This window comes from Peromyscus eremicus, chromosome 6 (assembly GCF_949786415.1).
Source record: "Peromyscus eremicus chromosome 6, PerEre_H2_v1, whole genome shotgun sequence".
NCBI classification, from domain to species: Eukaryota; Metazoa; Chordata; class Mammalia; order Rodentia; family Cricetidae; genus Peromyscus; species Peromyscus eremicus.
In genome coordinates this window covers 2,717,364-2,738,024 of record NC_081421.1, presented here as the reverse complement: position 1 = coordinate 2,738,024, position 20,661 = coordinate 2,717,364, and the positions used below count along the sequence as shown (strand labels likewise).

Here is a 20,661-nt window from a genome sequence, read left to right as displayed (position 1 = left end):
TATAAGGAGACCTAGAAAGCTGTACCTTCCCCCAGGGACGCCAAGGAGAAAATGGCACTTAAAGTGAGTGCTGTTGGCACTTAAACAAGCAACTGTAGGAGATTTTTGAGCTATGCTGATTGTAAGAGTCTCAGATGAGTCAGTTTGTTCCACAGAGATGTGACCAGTAGCTTCACTACACATGGATGAGGAAGCGGCTTTCTAAAATATGGGGGAAGGTTTTGCTTAGTCCCCCATGGTTTCTAAGAAGAGCAAATGCAGCTGTAGCTCAGGAATTGTTTTTTTCTTTTATTTTTTTTTCTTTTTCTTCTTTTTTTTTTTTTTTTTTTTTTTTGGTTTTTCGAGACAGAGTTTCTCTGTGTAGCTTTGGAGCCTGTCCTGGAACTCACTCTGTAGTCCAGGCTGTCCTTGAACTCACAGAGATCCGTCTGCCTCCTGAGTGCTGAGATTAAAGGCGTGCACCACCACCACCTGGGTAGGAAATTTGAATATGTCTTTTTAGGATCACAGAAGGAACGTATCCTGTGGGTGAGAGCATCAGGGAGATGTCGTTGATTTGGGGACAGAATAACAAATGTGACACTGGTGTCATTTGATGTTCACAGTTACCTGTGTGACACTGTGATTGTTAGAAAAGCCGCTCTCAAACTTTTTGGTCCATGGTGCCTTTCCACTTAAAAATCATGGAGAAACTTTAGCGTTTTTTGTGTGGGTTACATCTGTCAATTTTCTCCCATTTTGGAAAGTAAACACAATTTTGACAAAGTTATTGATTTGCAGGCCAGCAACGTGGTGCAGTGGGAAAAGACGCTTACCACAAAGTCTGAAGACCTGAGTTCAACCCAGGTCCCACATGGTGGAAGAGATGTGACTCAAAAATTGTTCTCTGACCTCTGTAGGTCACACACACACACACACACACACACACACACACACACACACCGCACAAACAAGTAAATGTAATTTTAAAGTTATTGATTTATTAATATAAGCACATCTGTTATGGAGACAGTCTTTTTTCACTTTCTATTTGTGTGTATGTGGGCGTTTTGCCTTGTGTGTATGCCTGTGTACCACATGTGTGTAGTGCCAAGGAGGCCAGAAGAGGGCAGCAGATTGCAGGTCCCAGTTAAAAGATTGTGAGCTCATGTCTTCTGCAAGAGCAGCAAGTACTTTTAACTGCTGAGCCATCTCTCCAGCCTCAAGGCAAACATTTTAAAATTAAAGACTATGTTTAAAAGATTGGCAAAAAGGGCATTGTATATCTATACAAATCTCTTGAATGCTGGTTTAAAGGATGGTATCCATGTTCTCATTTTCACCTCCCCATACAACCTGTTACAATCTGATGTTTTGGCTGATGTATGCAAAGAGAATGTAGTTCACAGAGATGTGGATTTGGAAGAGAGAGGACCTCACAGCCTGGAAGGGGTCTCAGGGAGCTGCAGTGGTTCCTGGGAACACACTCTGAGTATAGCTGTTCTGGAATGCTGTATAGTGAAGTCTGACCAGGGATTGTTGGAGATCTCAGTGTCTTCCTTTTTGATTACATTGGTTTGCACGCATTTCCTGCACAGAGGGTGGATTATTTGTGCAACTGGGAAATAAAGAAAGGGCACATATGCAGATGAAGGGCCTGGGAACCCTGGAAACCCAGGCAGAGCCTACATTTGATAGCTGAAGGAGCCACTCCATTTCTTACACAGGAGAGTGACTTGATGGGACTTGTGTTTGGGAGGAAAAGAAATTAGTGAGGGAGAGAGTAGGAGGGAGAGAAGCCATATTGGGGCTGCAGCCACTGGGGCTGGGGCAGGCTGTCCTCCGTGCTGGGGAAAATGGAGAGGAAGCGAGAAACTGCAGTAGAGATTTGGAAGGCTGTGGCCAAGATCTGGCTGGGAGGGGAAGAGGGGGGTCAACAAGGACTTGGAGGAATTTTCAAATTAAAATGTTGGGAGGGTGATTTGTCCCTTCTGCCCTTCCTCACGAAGGCTTGTCCTGTCTTTCAGAGTCGGACTGCTCACCCACCCAAGGGCTTTGGAAGAAGTCAGCCCGTCTCCCAACTTAAATCAGTCCCCACTGCTTCCAGAAGAAAAGGCAAGCTCGTTCCTATGACACCCGTGGACAAGTGCTCGGTGCTGACCTACCCAGGGCCCTGCAAGCCTTGAAAGGCCTCATCCTCTTCCCGTGTGCAGGAGCCGGAGGTCTGCCTCCTATGCACCCCAGCACCCCCATCAGCTCCCTCTTCTCCTTCACCAGCCCTGCAGTGAAGCGGCTGCTGGGCTGGAAGCAGGGAGATGAAGAGGAGAAGTGGGCAGAGAAGGCCGTGGACTCTTTGGTGAAGAAGCTAAAGAAGAAGAAAGGCGCCATGGACGAACTGGAGAGGGCGCTGAGCTGCCCAGGCCAGCCTAGCAAGTGCGTCACCATCCCCAGGTCCCTGGACGGACGCCTACAGGTGTCCCACCGCAAGGGGCTGCCCCATGTCATCTACTGCCGTGTGTGGCGCTGGCCAGACCTGCAGTCCCATCATGAGCTGAAGCCCCTGGAGTGCTGTGAGTTCCCCTTCGGCTCCAAGCAGAAGGAGGTCTGCATCAACCCATACCATTACCGCCGAGTGGAGACACCAGGTGGGTGCTTCCGTGAGTCCCAGCATGCATCGGAGGTCAAGATCATCACAGATAGGTTCTCTGGGTTATGGAGCATCCACACGAAATGACCTCTGTATCTGGCGGGCAGTGGCGGGGGGAGTGGGGCACTGAAGAAATGGTTCCAATCCTGTAATTGGAAAATTATGATAGTCTTATACTAAAAGGCTTGTAAGCTTGGTCAGATTTTGGAAAATGGAGTTTTATTTGGGTGGACTTAGGAGATCCAAGCCTTTCTTAGTTCGTTCTTTCTTTCTTTCTTTCTTTCTTTCTTTCTTTCTTTCTTTCTTTCTTTCTTTCTTTCTTTCTTTTCATTCTTCCTTCTTCCCTCCTTCCTTCTTCCTTCCTTCCTTCCTTTCTTTCTCTTCTTCTTCTTCTTCTCCTCCTCCTCCTTCTCTTCCTCTTCCTCCTTCTTCTCTTCTTCCTCCTCCTCCTTCTCCTCCTCCTCGTTTTAGTTTTTCAAGATAGGGTCTCTCTGTGTAGCCCTGGCTGTCCTGGAACTTGCTCTGTAGACCAGGCTGGCCATGAACTCAAACTCACAGAGATTGGCCTGCCTCTGCCTCCCACATGCTTGGATTAAAGGTGTGTGTCATCATGCCCAGCTATCCTTCTTAGTTCTTAAGACATTGAATGCCTTAATGATGGTTAATTGTTAAAAAAAAAAAAAGATATATTAAACATCCTCCCTTCTCCCACCCCAGGCAGACTGAAAGCAGAGACTATTAGAGTGAACTGAAGAGTGGGTATGGGCTCCATTTTGCTAATCTGGTACATGGAAGGCATCCCATCTGGGTCTGAGAGAGCCGGGGGGAATGGCTGAAGGAGTCCAGGACTGAAATAAGGGGTTGAGGAAGGTGGGCCATTGTTCTTAAATATGGTTTTGTTGGGATGTCATCCATGGCTTCATACATGCTAGGTAGTGCTCTTTCACTCACCACCACCTCAGTGGCCCCCTTCCTCCTCTGTGTGAACCCAGGGCTTTGCATATCACACAGGAGCACTCTGCCACTGGCCTGCCCTCCACTCCCAGCCTAAAAAATGCTGGAGATTTCATGTTTTAAATACAGAACACTACTTTTCCCAAACTCTTCACACACGCATGTGCGTGTGCGTGTGCGTGTGCGTGTGCGTGTGCGTGTGCGTGTGTGTGTGTGTGTGTGTGTGTGTGTGTGTGTGTGTGTCCCTCCATATATCTCCCTACTTTGGAAGAAGTCAATCTACATCTTCACTGGCTGTAGCAGTTTTACTAATGTTCTCTTTGGGATGAGTGTTCCTGTGGCCCTCCAGTGTGAAATAGTTTTTAATGGGCACCTTCTCTCTTTGGTTCGCTATCTGCCCAATTCCAGGAACTTGGAGAGGTCACCCCATTCCACTGTGCTGTCTGGATAGAAGCCCAAGTATTCTCTTGGTGTCTTGTATTCACACCCAGCCCACATCAGAGGTCGCTTGGCAGACCACCCATTAAGTTCCCCAAACTTGTCATCTTGCCATCAAGAATATCACCACTCTGTGTGTGGGGCTTGCTCACAAGAATTGGGGTCCTGTCTGGGAAGGTGACTGGAAGGTTCCATACTCTTAGCTCTGAATGCTACCTTGCCTTCTTCCCTCCGCAGTGGACTCTTTTTGCATATCGGGAATCTGAAAGGTCACATGGCTTGAATTCCAGCACTCGAGGACAGCCGAGGCCACATAACGTGATTCTGAACAAAACAAAACCCCATTAATAATATCTGAGATTATTTTAAAAGTAGCTTGAAAATCTGGGTTATGCTAGACCTCCAAAACATATATCTAAATGGAAAAATGTTCATTAAGAAATTCTTTTTGGTCGCGTGGTGGTGGCGCATGCCTTTAATCCGAGCACTTGGAAGGCAGAGGCAGGAGGATCTCTGTGAGTTCGAGGCCAGCCTGGTCTACAGACAGAGTTCCAAGACAACCAGGGCTACACAGAGAAACTTTGTCTCCAAACCACCCCCTCCCCAAAAAAGAAAGAAATTCTTTCTGGGACTGGAGAGATGCTCAGCTGTTAAGAGCACACATTGTTCTTGCAGAGAAGCCCTTGGTACCCAGCTCCAGTGTGGGGTGTAACTCCAGATCTAGGGGATGGTTTTCCTTTTAGATACTCAAAAGGCCAATTTTTAAGAATTTTTTTGAGTTCCCATTTTTCATTTCAGTTTAGGTTTCTCTTAAGATGACAATCTAAATATTTTGTGTATGTAGATAGTTTTTATGTCCTTAGTTTTAGGTTTAAATTTCTAAAAATACGGGCCGAGATTATATTAATTTGAAATAGTCTACTTGGAGGAGGTGGGAATGGGGGGTGGGTTGGGGATGGAAGGCTGGGGGGTGGGAGGAGGGAGGACAGGAATCTGTGGTTGATGTGTAAAATAAATAGAAAATCTCTTAATAAAAAACATTAATTTTAGATAACATTTAAATTATGGGTTTTTTTATTTCCACTCCTAACACCTTTTTAATAGAATGAAGTGTGATTTTCCTTATAGGAATTGAGCTGGAACTGGCCTGGAAGCCTCTTCCTGGGGGCTGGTTCTCAGTATCTGAAGGTGCTATTAAGCTTCTAAGGGAGAAGAGTGGTTCTGCACAGCAGCAAAGCTGTGAACCACGACAATGAGCAGCTGGCATGTTAGCCCCAAGGGTACAATGGGCACTTATTTCTTAGCTATTTGGACAGCCCAGTAGAACTTCAAGTTGTTGCTATGGTCCGAACTCTGCCCTCAGCATATTCAGGATCCTGTCTGGTTCTCACATGTTACCTGGAAAACTGAGGTTCCTTCTTTGGGGTTCCTAATCTAATTAATAAAATAATTTAGGAAGGGACTTGGAAGAAATCTCAAGGCCAGTTGTCTTAGACCAAGTCTGAGTGGCAAGCAGCAGAGTAGGTAGTCCGTCAGTTTTGGCAGCTGCCGAGAGGGAGGAGGTAGAAAGCAAGAGAGAGAAGCCATGCCCTTGGAGTCCAGAAAGGAAACAGAAAAGCTACACTTTTCCGAGGAGTTCAGAAGGGCAGGCAACTCCATAAGCAGCTGCCGCTCATGTTCATTTTAAAGAGTGGAACCCAGGCTGGCACAGGGCTGTAACCCCACCTACTTGGAGGCCAAGGCAAGAGGATACAACTTCAGTGCCTGCCTAGGATATTCACTAGGTTGAAGGCCAGCCGGGGTAAATTAGTGAGACCCCACCTTAAAGTAAAAAGAGGGCTCGGTGGTAGAGTACTTGCTTAGCCTGTGTGCAGCCTGTGGGTTCCATCTCCAGTACTGGGGAGATGGAGGGAGGCCAGAAGGGACCCACTAACCCGAGCAGATTTAACCGATAGCTTTTTTTTCGTGCTGCCTCTGATCTTTTACTTCGTTTCTTTGCTTATCACTTGTATTTTATTTTACAGCTTTTGGTCATTTGCTTTTAGATCATTGTGGTAAAGACATAGAATATTTCATCAGCAGCACAGAGCCTGAAATTGAGGCTGATCATCTAAATAATTCAATGTGGTCTCTAATGGAAAATATTCTGGGCTTCACCTGGGGTTTGGTTGCAAGCATTTGGAACTGACTATGTCTCTTTTAAAGAGGACTTTATTGGCAGAGTTGAAGAAGGCTACAAGCAGATGGGTTTCCATAAAGCCAACATGAGGCCATTACCAAGGAGGGCATGCCTGGAAGCCTCCTGAACTTGGTCCCCAATTGTGACGGTCTGCTTAAGACACATGTGGCAAGAAGGAGGGCTGGTGACCTAGCGTAGCTCATATGCTCCTGGGTAGAGATGGGACCCCCATGCAGAGTTTCCCATGAGCACCACGTGTGGAGATATGGCTGGTGGAGGAAAACATCACAAATGGCCAAGGGAAAGCATTTGCTGCCCCACTCCATCCTGATGGGCCAAGCTCAGGGTGCCCTGTCTCTTTCTCTTTGTTCCCAGTTCTGCCTCCGGTGCTGGTACCAAGACACAGCGAGTACAACCCCCAGCTCAGCCTTCTGGCCAAGTTCCGAAGTGCCTCCCTGCACAGTGAGCCCCTCATGCCGCACAACGCCACCTACCCAGACTCTTTCCAGCAGCCTCTCTGTCCTGCACCACCCTCCTCTCCAGGCCATGGGTTCCCGCAGTCTCCATGTCCAACCACTTACCCACACTCCCCAGGAAGTCCTTCCGAGTCAGACAGTCCATTTCAACACTCAGGTCAGTCTGTGGGAAATGGGACCCCGGTGGATGATCATAAGTGTGGTTGTTGCATCTAGCATGTCTATGGTGCCTTTGGGTTTACAGGGACATCTGTGGGCCTGGGCCATCTAACCCACCACCCTCCAGAATGACCAGGATCGGGCCCATTTTGGAGTAGAACTGGAGATACATATTTTTGAATCCAGTCCTCTTTCAGAAGCTAAATAGAACTTAGCACCATCCCTGGAAATTTACATCATGTAGGATTATTGTTTGTTTTGAAACATGGTCTGCTTTTAGCATAGACTAGTCCCAAACCCACCATTCTCCTGCTGCAGCTGCCCCAATGCTGGAGTTATAGGCATATGCCGCTTTGCTGAATGTAGACGTAAGATTGGCATATTGATGGATGACAGATTAAAAATTTAAATATAAAAGCAAGGACAGGCTAGACAGCTCAGCTGGTAAAGGTACTGCTACATAAGCCTGCCAACCCGAGTCACATTCCCAGAACTTCTGGACAGGGAGAAAGAGACAAAGAACTCCACAAAATTGTACCCTGACCTCCAAACATGTATTATGCAGACACAATAATAACCAACTAACTACATAAATAAATGAGATTTGGCCAGAGAGCAGGCATAAGGAGACCAAGGTTAGGCTTTTGTTTGCTTGCCTCTTTGGATAACTAAAAGGCAGGTGTCTTTTGCTCCAAATGTCATGTGTGTGACCTCAGTGGCATGCAGAGCTAGGCCCCCAACACCAGCCGGTACACTCTCTCTCCTCTGAAGCCAAGACAGCAGCAGAAGGTAGTGCTCCCCCTGGAGCTTCATGCTGGATTGAAAAGGCATATGCAAGAGGGGGGACACCCTAGTGTGTCTCCATGATGTGTGTGCTGTGACGGCTGTGAAGTTGGTCAAAGAAAGAGACATGAAGGAGAGATATATGGGACCCTCTTAAGTGTGAGGCTAATAATATCTGCATAAATACAGCTGGAACCCACAGTTACAATCTGCCTCATTCTTGTTCATAAGTCCTCCTACTTAATGTATATTTATTAAGTCTCACTAAGTAAACAAATAATAAAGCCTTGCCCTAGGTTGCTGAGAAAGAATTAAGAGATTAACAAAAATTATCTTTACTCTCAAAGACCATATAAGATGTGGTAAGATGAGAAGAGATATCTTCCTTCAAAGTGTTGTTACCTTAACAAGACCCTTACACACCCGAGTTCACATGTATCACTTGTATTAAATCACTGCTCTCCTCTGTCTCCAGCAGAGAGCCTGAAATGCCTGCTCATGCATTACTGATTGCATAGAGAATTCCCCTGCAAGTGTTTGAAACTTAGTATTAGGGCCAGTGGTTAAAGGACAGGATAATTATAAGATACATATTTGCCCAACACACACACACGTGCTATAAAAGATTGCCTGTACTGACTGCATTCTGCCCGGTCACCCTTTTTTTTTCTTTTTCTTTTTCTTTTTTTTCTTTTCTTTGCCCAGTTACTCTTTGACCTCCTCCCATCCACGGACAGACTCTAGCAGAGCTGAGAAGCCAGCTCTCCTTAAAATACATATATCATATTTATATCATATGTAAATAGGTATCTGTGTGTTTCATAGAGGAGAATGTGAGCCTGTCTATAGATTTTTTTCTTCAGTAGAATTCATTCAGTGCTTTTGATTTGGTTTGTTATCATATCCAAACTATTGGTTTTTTTTTTTTTTTTTTAAATCATTATGGTAGAATTACACCTTTTGGCATAGGGATTCGGTTCAGTTCTGTAACAACAGGATACTGTTCTTCTCTGGCAAAGATGAGGTGGCGTGCCACCTAGCTCCTGGCCGTGTTTACTCTGGGACTGGCAACATTTTACATCAGTCTGTCCATGCTGTCTTTTCCCTGGCCCCTCATTATACTACATCTGTAAACACTCGGGAAAAATTAACAAGGACCATGGCCTTAGACTTTTGGGTACAATAAACTAATGAGCTGGGTCCAAGCAGCTTCCGTCAAACATGTGTGTTTGAAGGATTACAGAGGAAGGCGTACTTGGTCCTACAGCCAACTTTCTGGTTTAAAGCGTTCATCTCTGCTTCCTGTTGGAATCATGAGTTTGAGAGCCCAAAGGTGACAGTGATATGGTGCCTTTGTTATGCCCAAAAGCATATTGCAGGGACCCTCAAAAGACCACCACGGAGACCGAATCCTGCATGTGAAAGCAAAGAACCTTTATTTTCAAGCTCTGAGCTTGGTCTCTCGGTCTGTCCAACGCAGTGGTGAGAGCAGAGAGCCCCGAGCCCAGGCAGGGTAGGGTTTTTATCATAGCAGAAGTTGGGGTGAAGGGATTTCCAGGGTTCAGGACCTTGATTGGCTGACATTTGTTTAGGGGTATCTGTAAAACAAAAACAGGTGTGTGCTAGACTCAGGGACATCTGGCCACCTTATCTAATGGTTGGACTCTTTGGGATGTCAGGTACTTTCCCATCCCTAGGTGGATCCCTGGGTGGTGTCAGATTAAGGCTTTTCCTGGATCTGGGTGTTGCCTGCCAGTAAACCTGTCACAGAAGCTGTGTCTGGGCCCCTAAGCCTGTCATGGCGGCTGTGTGGTCAAGCTGTTTTGGGACTCTTCCACACTTTTTCCTCTTGTTTTCTTTCAGACTTCCGGCCAGTTTGCTATGAGGAACCCCAGCACTGGTGCTCTGTTGCCTACTATGAACTCAACAACCGGGTTGGAGAGACTTTTCAGGCATCCTCCCGGAGCGTTCTCATCGATGGCTTCACCGACCCTTCCAATAACAGGAATAGGTTCTGTCTCGGGCTACTTTCAAATGTAAACAGAAACTCAACCATAGAAAACACCAGGAGGCACATTGGAAAGGGTGAGAGCCAATGCAGCAAGTCTCCATCACTGCTTCTGAGCTCCAATGCTGGGTTAGAAATCAGCGTTTGGCCCTGTAGAGTCACCATGGGAGAGGGACGGACATGTTCTCTCTGCCTCTAAAATCAGTAGACCATCTTCAGGGTAGCATGGGAGAGTGCTGTGAGGACAAGACATAGAAAAGGGCCAGATGTGCTGACACAGGCCTGTAATGCCAGCACTGGTTCCCCAGTGGGAAGCAGGCCAGGGTTAATCCCTACTGAAATATAAAATGCTCCCTTCATTAGGCTGTGGCTGAGTGAACGTTATGTTTGAAAGGCCCTTGGACCCATCAAGTGACTCCTGTGCAGGCTCAACCTTGAGAACAGATCTGTCCTGAGGTGATCTTGACACAGACGTAGGCTTCAAAGCCTACTACTATATTGGCCTCCATGATGGGCCTCATGAAATCCCATGAGTCCATGACTCCTTCTGGAGACGCTGCAGTCTCTAGCCAGAGGCCAGCGTGCTCCTGGCTGAGGATTCTGTCCTCACACGACATTCAGAGCAGGCTCACATGTTCAACCTTGGGCTTGGCTTCTTCCTCGAGGGACTCACCTTCCCATTCTCTCCTCTGCCAGCTTGTGCCGGGTTTGCAGATAAGGCTTTTACGTGGATGAGAACCACCCCCTAAATACAAACAGAGCAGGCTCAGATGACAAAAATCTTAGCTATCGTATGCAATAGGTTCCGGAAGGATTATACGCTTGAAGGTCATTCAGTTAGAATACCCACTAAGCCTGCAGTAGCCACCCCCACCCCAATCCCCCCCCCTCCCGCCACACACACACACACACACACACACACACACACATACACACACACACACACACACACACACACACACACACACACACACACCTGGCTCCACGACCACCAGCTTTCAGGTCTGTGGGGTCAAGGTGCAAGTGGACCTCTGTAGCCCGCTTCTGAGGTGGCAGATAGCACACACTGAAGAGGAACTGTCAACAGGCAGAGATGCTCTATAGTGCAGGGGACACACGGGGAAGTGCCACCATACCTGGCAGAGTCTAAGATGACACTGAAGCTCAGAGCCCCCTGCTGGCTCTCCACTGCCCTGTGAAGTAAATCCTCACCCATTGACACAGCCCCTCCTCCCCCTGGGAGCTTGCACTTGGCTTTCCCCCAGCCTCCATTGCCTTCTCTTCTGCAGAGCTTTTAAAGGTTGGCTAATTGTCAAGAGTGTCTGGAGCTCTGGACAGGGTTGCACAGACTGCTTTGAGCACAACTGTACACCGGAATGTCCCCTCACTGTCAGCCACCCCCACCCCCGTTGTGCACAGGCATGGCCAAGGGAGGCAGCACTAGCTTTGCTCAGTGGAAGTCCAGGGCAGGCTGTGTTTCAGCGGGTCAGAGGCATCCTTCCACTTCCTCATGGTCACCAGTGCCTGAGTTGTGGGTGTCAGGGAGAGGGACGGGGGTTGCGGGGTGAGGGTGGGTGCTGGTGGTGGTGGTGCTGCTGGTGTTGTTGGATTTTGTTTGAATCTGGCCTATTTCTAATCATCTCCAGTTCCCCCCCATTTTATAATCTCATGCTTTTTTTACAGCTGAATAAAATTCCATTGTGCGTGTGTACCGCACTCTATTTATCGAGGATGTCCCTTTTGAAATGTAACTCCAGGAATGTTAGATAAATTGAGATAAGCTGCATGTTGCTTGTGTTTTTACGTGACTGTGTGTGGAAGTGTGGTCGGAACGTTCCTGTTCTCAGGAGCATGTGGTGTGGTTTATAGGATTGAGTGACATGCCTCTGAGCTGAAGTACATCTCTGAAGCCTCGTTTTGAGTCAGGGTCTCACTGTGCAGCCCTGGCTAGCCTGAACACTATGTAGGCCAGGCTGGTCTCAAACTCACCTGCCTCTGTTTCCTGGGTGCTGGGATTGAAGGGGTGTGCCGCCACACTGGGCTTCCAAGACATAGACTTATAACTGTTAGTAGGATTCAAGTTCTGGAGTAGGTTTAGTGTGTGGATTTCAGCAACATTTGCATGATGTTAGCTGGGCTTCCTGTCATAGCCTTTTGTTTATATGTGGGTGTGAAGGATGTCCTGGGGTTGTGTTTTGCATGATGTGTTGTTTCTTTTGTGTCTAGGATCATGGACACTTTTTTGAAGTAAGTGAGAACAAGAGTGGTGGGAGCAGTAATAAGTGAGAGACAACGGACTCATCTTTGAGAACGTCCGTTTATGTGGGTTGGGCTTCAACTTCTTTTTCTTGGGGCTGGAGAGATGGCTCAGTGGATAGCAGCATTCACTGATCTTCTAGAGGACCTAAGTTCAATTCCCAGCACCCACGTGGCAGCTCACACTTGTCTGTAACTCCAGTTCCAGGGCCTCTGACACCCTCACACAGACATACATGCAGGCAAAACACCAATGAACATCAAATAAAAGTAAATTAAAAAATGTTTTTCTTTATTTTATGTGTATGGGTGTTTTGCCTGTATGTATGTATGTATGTATGTATGTATGTATGTATGTATGTATACCATGTGTGTGCAGTGCCCATAGAGGCCAGAAGAGGGCGTCAGATTCTCCGGAACCAGTTCATTGCAGATGGTTGTGAGCTGTCTCTGCAGCCCTCAGAGTTGAACTTTCTAACGGATTTGTAGGAAAAGTCCAAGGAAACAAGTGGGTGTTTGGGGCCCCCACTCTCTCTTCTATGACCAGTGATGATGTAAGAGTTCACCTGACTGCAGGGGGTGCTGGGAGTCGCTGGGAAGGGAGCAGAGTGGAAAGAGTGTGGTTTCTGTGTCCACAGGCGTGCATCTGTACTACGTGGGGGGCGAGGTGTACGCCGAGTGTGTGAGCGACAGCAGCATCTTTGTTCAGAGCCGGAACTGCAACTATCAGCACGGCTTTCACCCCGCCACCGTCTGCAAGATCCCCAGCGGCTGCAGCCTCAAGGTCTTCAACAACCAGCTCTTCGCCCAGCTGCTCGCCCAGTCCGTGCACCACGGCTTCGAAGTTGTATACGAGCTAACGAAGATGTGCACGATTCGGATGAGTTTTGTGAAGGTAAGGATGCCGGCCTTGGGATTAGAAAGTGGAAAGTGGGAAGAAAGCTCAAAATGGTCTCGGCCGGACGTGGCATTTGCTCAGCCAACTTAGGTGGATAACAACTTTGTTTTTTCTTCTAAAAAAATGTATTGATTCTTGCCCTCTTTTTTTTTTTAATTTAAATTATCTAGTTCAACTTCTGCTGCCCGTATATTCCTGGATATGGAACCACCCAAAGGAAATAGTGTGGTTGAGGTCAACCCACCAGGGGCCTCAGCCTTAAAGATAACTGACTCTCCCTAAAAGCCATCAAGTGTCTTCAGTTCTGAGTGAGGGGTTCATGACCCCCCCCCCCGAACTGGAGTTATAGGTGGTTGTGAGCTGTCTTGTGGGCACTGGGAATTGAACCCAGGTCCTCAGCAAGTGCTCTTAACCACTAAGCCATCTCTCCAGGCCCCATTTGCCTTTTCAAAGCAGTCCTGGGGATGGAACTCAGGGCTACTCTACTGAGCTACAGTCCCAACCTTAAAATAAGTTTTATTATCCATTTAAAGTTAGTTACTGATAGCCAGGTGGTGGTGGTGCATGCCTTTAGTCTCAGCACTTGGACTGTGAGTTTGAGGCCTGCTTGGCCTAGAAAGCGAATTCCAGAACAGCCAGAGCTGTTATACGGAGAAAGCTTGTCTTGAAAACCCAAAAGGGGGGGAAGTCTTTTTAAAGGAACCTCTTATGAGGACAGACCAGCTTTATTCATTGAAGCAGGAAAGAAATCCCTGGAAAATTTCCAGTACACTGTCACTTTGGAGCCAGCAGGGGGCATTAACTCACCATTAGTGAACTAGCCCTTGAAAGGGACAATTATTTTTCCGTTTTTTAATGAGGATGAGCTGTGGGTACCTCATAGGTAATCACCGTAATACAAGCATAGAAATGTGATCATTTCCCAACATCAACTAAATGTTTCTTAGGTACGCAACAAATTTATAGAGCTACAAAATTTAATTCATAGGAAACACACTGCTACTGCTGTTATGGGCACCCCACCCCCGGCCCCGAACCCCCTTCCTCCTCCCTCCTCCCTGCGATGATGAGGGAAAAAAAAAAAAAAAAAACCCAGGCTAGGCAATCACTTTAGCCCCGAGATTCATCGCTAGCCCTGCAAGGACTTAAACGAAATAAAAACTGTCAGTGATTAGTTTAAAATTTTACAGGTGACTAGACACAGGGGGCAATCATTGTAGGTGAAGGAGCAGACCATCTTGAAAGTTTTTTTTTTTTTTTCAGCTCTGATTTTACTGGCCATAGCTCTCCTTCAGGCACCCAGTCAATGACTATTCATTGAGCAGCTGCCCAGTGGCGGGCCAGGTGCTGCCCAGTGGCGGGCCAGGTGCTGCCCTGGGCCTTGGGATGATGCATTGTTGGATATTCACAGGCCTCTGCCTCGTGGGACCAGTGTACTGGTAGAGAAAGACAGGCAGCAAGCACCAAGTGAGTGGAATGAATCAGATAAAGGGAGATAGAGAGGTTACAGGCGGGGAGGCATCCCGGAAGCAGTGTGTGCCAGCAGAGGCCAGAAGGTCCTGCAAGGAAAGCCATAGAGGCCTAGGGAAAAGCAAGTTCAGACGCCCATGGCCACTACCAGCCTGGATAGGGGCGGGAAGCAGGGCTGGGTGACTGCAGCCTTGTGCAGGAGGGAGGTGAGGAGGTGTAAATGAGATGGGAGCATTTCCTGCCGGCTGAGCAGAGTTTAGCCCTTTGTGGTGCTGTGAGTCTTTGGACAGAGGGCTTCATGGTCTGACTTGTCATTTTGTCTGTTTGGGCACACAGTTATTCTGTGTAACCCAAGCTGGCCTTGGACTCTGCAGCTTCCCAATTCATTCCCTCCCCTGCTGGGGTTGCAGGCATGAGTCACTACACCCAGCAGTTCTGTCTTTAAAGGGCCATTGTGACTGCTAAGTGGAGAAAAGGTGTGCCGCAGGGAGGTGGAAAGGAAGAGGCTGCTAAGAAGCCATTGTGGGGCCCTGGAGAGATTGACCAGGGGTTAAGAGCACTGGCTGCTCTTGTAGAGGACCTGGGTTCAATTCCCAGCACCCACATGGCAGGTTACAGCCATTTGCAGCTCCAGTTCCAGGGGATCTGATGCCCTCTTCTGGCTTCCAGAGGCATTGCACACACATAGTGCATAGATATGCAAGCAAGCAAAACCTCCAGATACATACAATAAAACAAGAGAAGTTTAAAAAGTATTTTAAAGAGGCTATTGCAGAATTCAGGTGGGAGTTGAGGGTCACTTCTTCTACCAGGAGAGCATCAGCAGAGTTGTGGGAAGTGGGGGACTCCCACTCAGAAGGCAAGTTTGATGTGGAGGTGAAGGAAGAGAGTGATGAGTTGCCTTCCTCCAGGATGGAGAAGACACAGGTAAGCAAGGTGTGCAAATAAGGCTGAGTGTTAGTGTCAGTTACCGCAACTGTTGATGTCAGCCAGTCACATTCACAAGAAGATGCTGAGGTGACAGACAGACTGAAGAGTCTGGAGGGAGCAGTCAGAGCTGGAGTTGTAAATTGGGAACGTCCTTATTTGCATGGTATCTAACTCCATGTGTTTGGATGGGACCACAGGTTTGAATTTAAACACAGAGGCCTGGGATTCCAGAACTGAGCCCCAGACTCAATATAAGAGTGAGGGAAGAGAGAAGTAGCCACCAAACAAGGCTGAGAAAGGCCAGACAGTATAAAGGCCCATGGATGTACCAGTGGACATGCTACACATTTAGAAAGATAGATAATTAATCTATTGCTGTGAAAATGGGTGCAGGTTGTGGGAGGCCAGCTCCCACCTTTTGAAGGGTTCTTATGGGAGAGAGGGATAAGAAACTATCAGATAGAGAGACCTAGCCAACCAGAAGAAAGACAGAAACACAGGATAGCTTCAGGAGGGCCTGGGTCACTACCCAACGGCCTCTTCATTTATTCAAAAGAGCTTTTTATAACAATACTAAGGGACAGGGCAAAAGATTTCCCATTACAAGATCAAAGTACACCACAAAGCCACGTGCAGACCCTTCCAAACACCTGGTAACCACGCCCATGGTCAAATCATCCCTTTATGCAGCCCTGCTGTGTAAATCAAGCTCAGATTCTCAGACCCTGAGTAAGTGCTCACTAGGAAACCTCTGTGAGTCTCCACAGCAGGTATGGTTGAAATTTTATGTCTCTGATAGTTTCATTTTTTTTCCCCACAAAAATCGGGGGTGGTAGAGGAGTTAGATGCAGGCATGTCTAACCCACAGCCTCTTGGCTGTATGCAAGCTGGGGATAGCTTTGAATATGATCTTCTTAAAATATTATAAGATTTCACTGAGAACTTCCATGGTTCAAATGTGCAGTTCTCAAGTGTAAACTTTGCTGGTGATAAGGTCATGTTGAAAGTCAGAGGGTTTCTGGGAAAATCAGAAATGGAAGAATCAGAAAGGAAGGAGATGTGGGGAACAGGCAACTGCCAGGTGGTCCCACAAGCCCACAGAGGGTGGTGATCATGAGTGACCGGGCTGTGTGGTTAAGCTGAATACTGATAAGAAAAAGGCATGGTCTTTTTGCCTGCATGCATATCTGTTCTATGAGCCTGGGGCCCTCTGAGCCAGAAGAGAGCACTGGATCCCCTGGAACTGGAGTTATGAGTGGTTGGGAGCTGCTTTGTGGGTACTGGGAACCAAGTCCTGGTTCTCTGCAAGAGAATCCAGTACTCTTAACCACTGGGGCCTCTCTCCAGCTCCTGTGCTGAAGTTTTTAAGTAACTCTGGAGAATTATGGTTGTCAATAACAAACATAATCTGAAATCCCTCAACACTTAAATAACTTTCTATTGATGAATAACAGAGATAAACATGAACATCTACCATCTATATATCCATAATCTATCTATCTATCTATCTATCTATCTATCTATCTATCTATCTATCTATCTATCTATCTTCTATCTGTCATTTTCGTAACTGTCTCTCCTATTAATGGAGATAAATGGGAAGTTTCTGAGTGAGCCTGGGATAGAAGAGATATAAGGTCTAAGCTCTGACATTCCATTCCCCAAATCAAGAGTTACTGATCTTTGCAACTTTCAGATTCAATCTCTGATCTTCAGTGAATAGCAGATTTGTGCAGACCCAGGCTTCCACGTGAAGATTGGAATATGATGTTAAGTTCCTTCCTTGTAAAGGGGAGATGGCTTGACAGCCTCTCCCATGTGATGTGTACATCCCAGACTACCACTAAATAGGTGTCTAGCTCTAAGTGAGCTAACAGAGAACACCCTGACTGACCTGGGCCCCTCTGAGGTATCTGCTCCATGGAGGCATCCACTTCTCACAGGAAGCCTGTGCGCCCTGCATCCCCTGCGCTCTGCCTGGTGGCCTCTGGCAAAGGGGAACAATTCAGTCTGGGCTCTTTTCTTGCTTTTCAGGGTTGGGGAGCCGAGTATCATCGCCAGGATGTGACAAGCACCCCCTGCTGGATTGAGATTCATCTTCATGGACCACTGCAGTGGTTGGACAAGGTTCTAACTCAGATGGGCTCCCCACATAACCCCATTTCCTCAGTGTCTTAACAGTCATGTCGTCAGCTACGCTTCCACAGAATAGACGCAGGCAGTGGCTTCTATCATGACCACCTGCAGCTAATGGAAGTTTTTGGATGCAGATGTAAATACATATAATGTATATTATTCACATTTTTATCACCATTTGTTTCGTGCTACCTAGTTAACCCAGGGCTAGTACTGTGTGGTTGAAGAGAGTGGTTTCCAGGCCAGCGCTAGAGTTAGAGGGGAAACAGTATGTGAAGGGCATTGGCAGAATTGGAGGCCACTTCAGCTTGTCACTGTGCAGAATGTTGTGCCCCCTAATGAAAACACAAAGCTGCTTACATTAAGAAAAAGAAAAAAAGAAAAGGCCCAGGGTTTAGGAGCACTAGAGTAAAACCCAATCAAATCCACGTAGTTTAAAAGATCTCACGTTCAATGTGAATGGCAAGAAAGAAAACCAAACCTGTTCAGTGATCTGTTAGGTAAACCTCAGAAACGTCATCTCTGAAGTCGGAATTTGCACAGCTGGGCACTGTGCTGACGTCAACGGTACATTTAAGCAGATTGAAACTGTGATTGGAAAGAGAGAAACTGTGAAGCTTAGAGTCATGTTGCCACTGCTTAACAGTAAAAGAGGCGAAGAAGGAGAAACAGCCCGAGATGAGCTACAGTCCTAAGTGACAGGACTAGTCCAGAATTCGGTGCCAGGAGCACAGGGGGCTCCCCCTCCCACTCTGGAAGTCAGGTTCCAGCCTTCCAGTTCTCCCTGTCAGGTGACCTTGTGGTTGGCTGTGTCTGCCTGCGTACACTGTGGGCAAGCCCTTTGCAGAGACGAACCTGTCGACTAGAAGGTTGGGAGGAGCATCATGTGGCAACCTGCGCTTTCTAACATACTCATATGGAAGCCTCCAAGGCAGGGCACCCCTTCACCACATCTTTCCTCTTGGTGACAAATATCAATTAGTTATAATGATTAAAACAACAGCAAAGCCCTGGGGGCAATCTAGAGGCATCTTTGGATCATATTTATGTATTACTTAGCCTGGTACCTGTGTTGATTAAGTTATTAGCTGGTTACATCTGGCAGCCTCTTCTAAAGCTATGAAATACTTGGACATAAATTCCCAAGTGAAGTGTGAAAGTTTCATGTGCCCTACATTTTTGAGGAAACAGTGGTAGTGAATAATAAGCATCTTTAGAAATATCTTATGTATATACATGCATATGTTAGTGTGCATGTGTTATTAGAGCCTGTCATTTCCTTCTTTGGATGATAAAGGGAAATGTCTTCCAGATTCCACGGTACGTGCCTCTCGATGATCACCGCATTGCTTATAAGTTTACTTCGTGCCCTTTGGGAAGCACATTCTTTAAGATGGCATTTGTGCTTGTAAAGGATGGAGCTCCTATAAGCCGAGTTTCCTTCGTTTAATCCAATCTACCTAGCATCAAGACACATGCATTTGTTGTTCCCCATTCAATTGTATTTAAGATAGATATGATGTGACAAGTCACACTCACAATGCCTACTGTATCTATAAAACCTATCATGTATCTATCATGAATATACATGATACACATATCAAAAGATACTCGTTTATGTCTCGCACTAAAGCCTGGGAGCCCACTTAGAGTGTAGGAAAGCCCAAGCTTGTTGACTCATTAACCCTGTCCTGCAGATTTGTGTATACTAGGGACATTGTCAGGTGCTGCGGAATCAAATATACATTGGAGGTAGTCCCCACCTCCATGGAGCTGCAGATCTAACAGTAAGTCATTGCAGACACTAGGTCTCAGAACTTCTAAAACCCACACATGTGAATTTTCTTTCACTTGAAAAAAAAAATGTAACCAAGTTCTCTATTTTTACTATATTGAAATTTTATGTCTCTTCGGAACAATTAGGTAATTTATCTTTGTGCAAGTGCCACTTTTATTCCTAGCCATCCCACCTCCTTGCATCCCCATGTCTCTGGTAATTCTCCCAGCTTCTTCCTTGGAAAAGTCATTCATATGGCAGATCTCCTCTGAGTACTCATTCAAGGACACAAAGTATTTGTTCCAGATTTCTAACAGTCCTTTTGATCTCTTCACAAAGGGTCAAACATCCTCTGGCAATATGTAACTTTATCGAATTGTTCAGAGGTAGAAGCTTCCAGATGTGGTAGTGCCCACCTTTAATCTCAGCACTGAGGAGGCAGAGGCAGGTGGATCTCTGTGAAGTTAAGGCCAGCCTGGTCTACAGAGTGAGTTCCCAAACAGTCAAGGCTATACAGTGAGACTCTGTTTCAAAACCAAAATAGAAGCTTAGAAACAAAACTGAAAAACAAAATAAGCTACTTGGATTTCCTTGCAACATTAAGAAAGCAGACAAAATATCAAAGTGTGCCTGATTTCTCTGAGAAAGGAATCATGACATAGGTTCATATGTATCAGAGAATTTAGCATTAAAGAGATGTTAGCCCTCTGCTCCTGTAACAGTTACACTTTAATCAGTTTTTTCCTTTGGCTGCTAAAAGGTCTAAAAAAAATCATAATGTAATACTTGACTTTAGACTCCTTTGACCATTTGGCATGCATTCCATGAAACAGACAAGCAAAAATATGCTGTGTAGTGTTGTTTCACAGGATGAAGGGGAAAGCAGGCAGGCCAAGTCTTTACATACTGCAAGCGTGGCTCTGGTTGCCCTGGCCTGCCCACATGGTGCTGGATGTTTATCACCATGTTCAAGTTGGTATGAAACAGACAAGCAAAAATATGCTGTGTAGTGTTGTTTCACAGGATGAAGGGGAAAGCAGGCAGGCCAAGTCTTTACATACTGCAAGCGTGGCTCTGGTTGCCCTGGCCTGCCCACATGGTGCTGGATGTTTATCACCATGTTCAAGTTGGTATTTGTGTGAGTCTTAAGGAAAATAAGACATGTTAGTTTGTTTCAGCTAGTTGCTAATGTTAACAGCTGCTTGAGAACTAAGAAGCCGCCACCTTTTAGCATACACACTTGAGTGTTCTGTTGTATAGTCAGCGAAAGTGGCAAGCTCCCTGGCATTTAGAATCCTCTTTTCATTATCCCCCATAATGACAACAGAAAGAACAATAGCAAAAGCATTTTGTAAACATTGGCTGCTGGATGTCAAGCTCCTGCTTAACTCTGAATGTGTTCCAGATATTCTGTGTATATTTAATAAAGCAAAATATACCATGCATTCCACATTGTCTTACGTACTAGGATTCAACAGCTGAACTATACAAGGGTAGGTAACCCTCACATATGTTAAAGATAAGTTCAAATGAATATAAAACAGACTACCAAGAGATGCCTTTGATCCAGC

General features: G+C 46.3%; 1 protein-coding gene across 1 annotated transcript; it reads left to right on the top strand.

Moving 5' to 3' along the window:
* Window positions 1–2,009: 2,009 nt before the first annotated feature.
* On the top strand, window positions 2,010–20,064 carry Smad9 (SMAD family member 9). The gene is made up of 5 exons (XM_059265131.1): window positions 2,010–2,624; window positions 6,573–6,830; window positions 9,479–9,700; window positions 12,518–12,774; window positions 17,212–20,064. The coding sequence occupies exons 1-5, from the start codon at window positions 2,213–2,215 to the stop codon at window positions 17,353–17,355; spliced, it is 1,293 nt and encodes a 430-aa protein (XP_059121114.1). The 5' UTR covers window positions 2,010–2,212; the 3' UTR covers window positions 17,356–20,064.
* The last annotated feature ends 597 nt before the right edge of the window (window positions 20,065–20,661 follow it).

Excerpts from the sequence above, each read along its gene's own strand:
- Smad9 (XM_059265131.1), top strand. The coding sequence starts at position 2,213 with ATGCACCCCAGCACCCCCATCAGCTCCCTCTTCTCCTTCACCAGCCCT. Across the intron at positions 6,831-9,478 it reads CAGTCCATTTCAACACTCAG|ACTTCCGGCCAGTTTGCTAT; the intron begins GTCAGTCTGTGG and ends GTTTTCTTTCAG. Across the intron at positions 12,775-17,211 it reads TTCGGATGAGTTTTGTGAAG|GGTTGGGGAGCCGAGTATCA; the intron begins GTAAGGATGCCG and ends CTTGCTTTTCAG.